We start from the raw sequence: 6155 nt of genomic DNA, 5'->3' as shown, positions 1-6155 counted from the left end.
ATTGACATCGACATGAAGAAAAAACAACTAACCGATCAATATCCTTGCCTAATCTTTATTTGGTGTGGGTAGAAAATAAAAAAAGTATTTATTTCAGTCACAAAATAATTTCTTCTAGCATCTTAAACTTCCCCTTCAAAGAGAAAAGCGACTCCGAGTAAAGAAAATACAATTACTGCGTCAACAATTATTATAAAACTGCGCGTGCTTTATTCTTAAAGAAATTTTCTTTCAAACAAAAGTGATGTGTAATATGCCGATAGGGTACAAGAATGTGACCAGCTTTCTCTCTGGACTGTGACTTGGATGAGAACATTTTGATTTGATTTCACTAGATGATGAAGTAAAACATGTAGACGAGGTGAAAAAACAGGAAGCTTTAATACAGAGAGTTAGAGTGACTGTATGCTTTTTGTTGTAGAGAGAGATGGACACCTGGTGAGTGCTGTGAAGTGGCCAGTGAGGTCATCGAGTTTGACAGGTTGAGGTTGGCAGTGATGCTAAGCTGGCTCTGGCTGGTAGGAGGGTAGGGGGGAAGTAGGTGTCCTCAGTTGCTCCTCCCCTCGTTCCTCGTCAGCTGCTGGCAGGTAGCTGTCAATCCACCCTACCCGCCCCGCCCTCTACCTTCCTCGCTTTATACCCACAGCGGAGAGGGGAAGTAGGTGTCCTCAGTTGCTCCTCCCCTCGTTCCTCGTCAGCTGCTGGCAGGTAGCTGTCAATCAATGCCTCCAAGAACTTGACAATCAGCTCAGCGTAGTCTGGAATCTGGGTTTGCTGCACAAACAACAAACACAATGAGCAACATCAGAGTCAGGTAACAAGGTCTAACAGCAGCACAGACGAGGTTCATCTTCAGTCAGTGAAACCCAATGTCGTCTGCATAACAACTGCAACCAAATGCAACCAAATGCCGAAAGAGCATAAAAATCAACACTTTATCGGGTGGATTTTTCAGATGGGATGGTAACATGCTCTGTTTCACTGGTTATAATTAAAATTATTTAACATTGCTTTACTAATTGCGTCATGAAAACAAACTGTTGGTGGTGTTGACAAAACTGCTGTGCGCATGAGAGGTTTTCTTAATTTAGACATTTGATTACCTCCCATAGACACTTTTTATTTTGAATACTTGCTGGACTCTGGGCTTTCAACAACAACTAATTCTCTTTCTTCAACCTTTCTGTTGCAGATTTCCTGGTGTGCTGAAGAATCATTTTGTGACGAGTTGCATCCCCCACTTTTTCCAAGTTTAACTGTCAGCAAGTCCCTGACTCTAGAATATACAGAGGAGTTGATTGACGTCCATATCAAGTGCACCATGATCCTGCCTGTTTTGTAACTGTAGAGTAATAAATATAATAATGGATTGGATTTATATAGCGCTTTTCAAGGCACCCAAAGCGCTTTACAATGCCACTATTCAGTCACTCTCACATTCACACACTGGTGGAGGCAAGCTACAGTTGTAGCCACAGCTGCCCTGGGGCAGACTGACAGAAGCGAGGCTGCCATATCGCGCCATCGGCCCCTCTGGCCAACACCAATGACAAACATCTCCAATTTGTTCTTGTTTATTCAAAGAAAATGGTTCCAGAAGTCTTGTGGTTTGCTCTGATGTATCTTTACAAACCTAATCAGTGCTGCAATGTTCATTTTAGAGACAAACGGCTTTCTTCTGGAAATCCCTCCAAACCAAGCCACACTGGAGTCTTTCTTTACTTGTACTGTCATAAACATTTAACATGCTACCTGAGGCCTCTGTAGCCTGCCTTTAGGTATTTTGCAGTTTCACTAAGTGCAAACCATTGCATGGTTTGAGTCATCGGGATGAGTTTTCTCAAATTAAGATTGGCAACTGTTTGAGTCTTTCCACTAATAAATAATAATGCCAAAACTGGATTTCTAAAGGTGCTGACACTTTCTGATGATTGGTTTATCAAGAGCATTTTATTAGCAGCACCTGGCTGCTACTCACACTCTGAATTCTTTTGGAAGGAGTAACAGTGCACGTATACAGGACTGCATAGAGTTCTTTAAACTTAAGTGCTGTATTAAAAGAAGAATGGGGAAAAAAACAAGAGAACACAGAAATAAATAAGAAACTAATGATATTTGGGGGTGCAAAACATACACAGTCATGCCCCAAAAAAGGCACAGGAGATGCGATGAGCAGAAAGACTCGGATAAACTCAAATACTGATGACTAAAAATAAGTTTTAAGTCTAGTTTTAAAAGACTTAATTGAGAGAGCAGATTTGACCAACCACAGCAAACGTCCGGTCCCCTCTGAGTTTAAAGGTGCTTTCACACCTGATGTGTTTAGTTCATTTAAATTGAACTATGGACTGGTTCTTATATATCGCTTTAAACAACTCATTTACACCCATTTGCACAAGCACTTTTTTCTATGCTCTTTCTACACAAGCGATAAGATGGAACCTGAGGTACACAGCAAAGTGTTGCTGTTGAAGAATAATTTCCAATGATGACAGAGAAAGTTTAATTTTTCAGGTATGAGGTAAAGCGCCCTGAGGCAACTGTTGTTGTGACTGGTCCTGTATAGCAAAATAAAACTGAACTGAACCAGTGTAGTTCTCTGCAGCTGATACCAGCACTAAAGTGCAGGTTGAGGAGGAGGATGGTACAGTCCCAGAGTAAACTGACAGGAGCACATCATTGTATACTTTTAGCAGGGCAGATTCTGTTGTGGGCCCTGAAACCCGACTGAAACATTTCAAAAATGTTATGCAGTAAATATGCAAGAAATTGATGGAGAAGGACAATAAAACACTTTCTGTGTGTGTTTTTGAGTGATAGTGTCTGTTAGATAGAGGTAGAACATTCATACGGCCCCTGAACATCTTTCTGTATAAACTTAAGTTTTGTAAGTATATGTTCTCCCAGGATCTTAAACTGGTATGTCAAAACTAAAAAAACATTCCAGTCACCCTCAGAAAAAAGTAGAAGTGTAAACATTAGGATTCCATGCTGAATCATTCAATATCAATATATCAAAATGGGCAACGTTTAAAAATAAAATTAAAAAACATAAGAAAATAAATAAATATTCAGTCAATTAGTCATTTAGTCAGCATTGTCAATGCAATTCAGGAGTCTGTATTATTGAGTTCTGGGTTTTGCTAGTTTTCCGAAGCGGCATAATCCAATATCAACATGAAAGCAGACCACAGATCATTTTCAGCCTCTCTGCTACTTTTTGGTATTTATGTTTGTGCTTCCAAGAGTTGATGCTTCATATTTCAACACACCAACTGACAACCTGGTTGTAGATCTGCTGTGTACTTCCTTAGTAAGCTGAAATTCTACTGCAAGGCAGCTGAAGCGGCCCAAGTGAAAATAACTAATTGACAAGAGGAAAATGTTATTTGTACCTTAGAGAAGGGTCCAGCAAACCTCCAAAGTCCATTAAAGCCAAAGCCTGTGAATTGAGAGAAAGGAAGAGAAGGGAATGAAAGTAGTGAAACATCTTCATAAAGTTAAAGAAGTCCAATTGTCTTCTTTTTTCTTTAGCTTCTAAGAACAGGGGAAGACAACTCAGTGAATAAATATCTACAAGCTTCTATCCATTTTCAGTACCCGTCAGCATCAGGTGACATAACTAAGTGCAAAACTAGGAAGGCTGGCGTGTAGAGCTTGTAAATCAATTTACTTTGTAAATAGGAAGGTTGGTACTGGGGGGGTGACTCCTCATGGTACACCACACTCTGGACAATGCCGTGGACAGGGTTCAGGAGATTGATATCCTGGCACATGGATAGCACAGTGTTGATCTTGGAGTCCAGTAGATTGTGGCTGAGAGGGTGAACAGAGAAAACAATATTGGGGCACATGGTTATGCGGTTATACAAGTTAGCCTTTTAAAAAGCTCAAGGGTTTTACTGGTAAATTGAAAGTATCGAGGTACATTTTCACTGACAATTACCACAAAGAGTGTAAAAATTAGAAAAAACTTCCAGCATTATAAAATCTTAGTGAAGCGAACACCTATAGCAGAGTTCGTCTGTTCTGATGTAGGATATATTTGTTAAAACTAACATTTTAACTGAAAATATTGGTTAGAAGGTGCTGATAACCATTCAGATAAAAGACTGAGCAAGCTGCCTCCTATATGGAACAGTGGCTTTTTAATGAGTCTGGGGGTGGATTGGCAAAGTATTGGATTGGAAAGCTTCCCTATCTAAGAGCAAAATGAAGCCTGGCCTACCACTACAGAAAATCAACCATTGTCCAAAAAGATCCCAGGATAATTTCACCTAATCTGAACAAGAACAGAAGACTGGCAGCAGCCATTTGATCCTGTCTGCTTATATTGGGTCCCAGTTATAACCATGAAGACTTTACCTTCATACTCAAAAAATGTCTGAAAAATTCAAGGGTCACATTTTTCAGGTCAAACAACAAACAAAAAAAGTAAACCTCAAGATAACCAGGACTAGACATGTTCATTACTTACACAACTGGAAAAACCTTTGGGAAGACAACACTAGCTTCAGCTAAATACTCATACAGAATCCGCTGGTCAAAGTCATCAGTGGTGTATTTGACCTGGGTGGCCTGAAAAACAACAACAAGAGTGAAAAGTGAACATGAGCTGAAAAGTAACAGCATATAAAGTAAGCTGTATGGTGTGTTTCCTCACCAGCACAGTGAGCAGCAGAGCCTGGATCTTTGGATCGGTAAGCACCTCCTCGTCCAGCAGAACATTGGACTCTGATACAGACACCTTGCGAAGGTGAGAGTTTCCAATTCTCTGTGTCTCTGTAATTACAACAATCAGGTATCACATAGAATATGTCCTTGAACAAACTTCAGAATCATATCAAACATAGAAGGATGTGCTAGGATCAATACCTTGTGCTATACTCTCACCTATCTCATAGTCGTTCTCTGCTACACGCCTCATCTTTGGAGGGGTAGTCATGCCTGACTCCATTTCTGGTCTCTTTGGTGCTTTGGAGTCTGATATGAGATGATCAAAGCTCTTCCGGGTGCCTAGCCAACACACACACACACACACACACACACACACACACAGAAGACTTGAAATCTGGAGATTTAACACAGATATTCGGGGGGTCCTTCTAAGGAAAGACTGACAGATGTAACAAAAACTGAGGGATTGGACATACCCAAGAGCTTCTTGGTGTTGGCCTGTGAAGGCTGACCCATGTCGAGGCTCATCGACTTGCGTGTTCGAGGGCTAATCTGGCCCATTGTTGGATAATGAGCTGAAAGGTAGCGCTCTGAAACCTGAGGTGACGTCCACGGCTGAGTCTCATTCAAAGTTCTGAGAGGACAGTAACCGAACAATTGTTAGCAAGTAGGTTACAAACTTATTTTTAACCTAGAAATTCCACAATGGAGGAAGGTGGACAACTGTCCCTAATGACAGATAACTAACCAAACAGAATTGTGGTTCTATCTTTGGTCATGAAACTAAACATTGGACTACTAACTAATACTTACAGGAATAGAGCATGAAATGATGGCGCAATCAAAAACATATCCGTACCATGATGGGAGAAAAGAACCCCAAACAACACCGACAACACATACACGCACACACACAAAAGAAAAGTAGATGGATAAAATGGAGAACAAAATCCAATCGAGTGTCAATAAGCTGTTAAACCTACTGTCATAACTCAGTTTCTCAGATTTAGTGTACCCTGCAATATGACCTGTCCTGAAGTCTCTAACATTGTGTTTAACTGACATTATCAAATCAGTTACTGCAAACCTTTTAAGCCTTAATTAAAAAAATTGAAATAATTTTAACTGGCCCTAAACTGAAATGTGTGTTAGGGACACTGGCTGAAGGGTATAACCACCAGTTAAAAGTTTTGTAGTCATTTTAGATTCTGGATTGCACTTTAACATCAAATTGACACTGCCTAAGGGAAGCTTGTATAATGTAAACAGAATTGGTCCAAGCACTGAACCCTGTGGAACTCCATAATTAACCTCAGTGTGTGAAGAGGACTCTCCATTTACAACAAACTGGAGTTTATTAGATAGACATGATACAAACCACTGCAGCGCAGTACCTGTAATGCCTACAGCTTACTCTAATTGTTCTAATAGAATATTATGGTCAACATTGAACGCCAAACGGAGGTCTAGCAAGACAA

General features: G+C 40.3%; 1 protein-coding gene across 2 annotated transcripts; it reads right to left on the bottom strand.

The window, feature by feature from the left end:
• Positions 1-272: 272 nt before the first annotated feature.
• LOC121815484 (neurofibromin-like) lies at positions 273-6145 on the bottom strand. 2 transcript variants are annotated; one of them, XM_042226786.1, is made up of 8 exons: positions 5154-6145; positions 4894-5016; positions 4664-4782; positions 4478-4578; positions 3674-3816; positions 3396-3442; positions 654-774; positions 273-531 (listed from the first exon to the last, which is right to left on the bottom strand). In XM_042226786.1, exons 1-8 carry the CDS (start codon positions 5236-5238, stop codon positions 380-382), a joined length of 891 nt encoding a protein of 296 aa, XP_042082720.1. In that variant the 5' UTR covers positions 5239-6145; the 3' UTR covers positions 273-379. The 2 variants fall into 2 exon arrangements, with proteins under 2 accessions (XP_042082720.1, XP_042082721.1); XM_042226787.1 differs by having other exon boundaries at positions 377-569; positions 691-774.
• Between the last annotated feature and the right edge of the window lie 10 nt (positions 6146-6155).

The sequence above is a fragment of the Haplochromis burtoni genome, unplaced genomic scaffold, assembly GCF_018398535.1.
Source record: "Haplochromis burtoni strain Fernald_Lab_line unplaced genomic scaffold, NCSU_Asbu1 Contig_227, whole genome shotgun sequence".
Classification (NCBI taxonomy): Eukaryota; Metazoa; Chordata; class Actinopteri; order Cichliformes; family Cichlidae; genus Haplochromis; species Haplochromis burtoni.
The sequence above is the reverse complement of the archived record's forward strand: the minus strand, read 5'-3'. Positions and strand labels throughout refer to the sequence as shown.

Bases quoted from the DNA above. Each gene is read 5' to 3' on its own strand.
- LOC121815484 (XM_042226786.1), bottom strand. From the start codon at position 5,238: ATGGGCCAGATTAGCCCTCGAACACGCAAGTCGATGAGCCTCGACATG. The intron at 5,017-5,153 runs GTATGTCCAATC...TGTGTTGGCTAG, and splicing joins CAACACCAAGAAGCTCTTGG to GCACCCGGAAGAGCTTTGAT. The intron at 3,443-3,673 runs GTAAATTGATTT...CTCAATTCACAG, and splicing joins CCAACCTTCCTATTTACAAA to GCTTTGGCTTTAATGGACTT.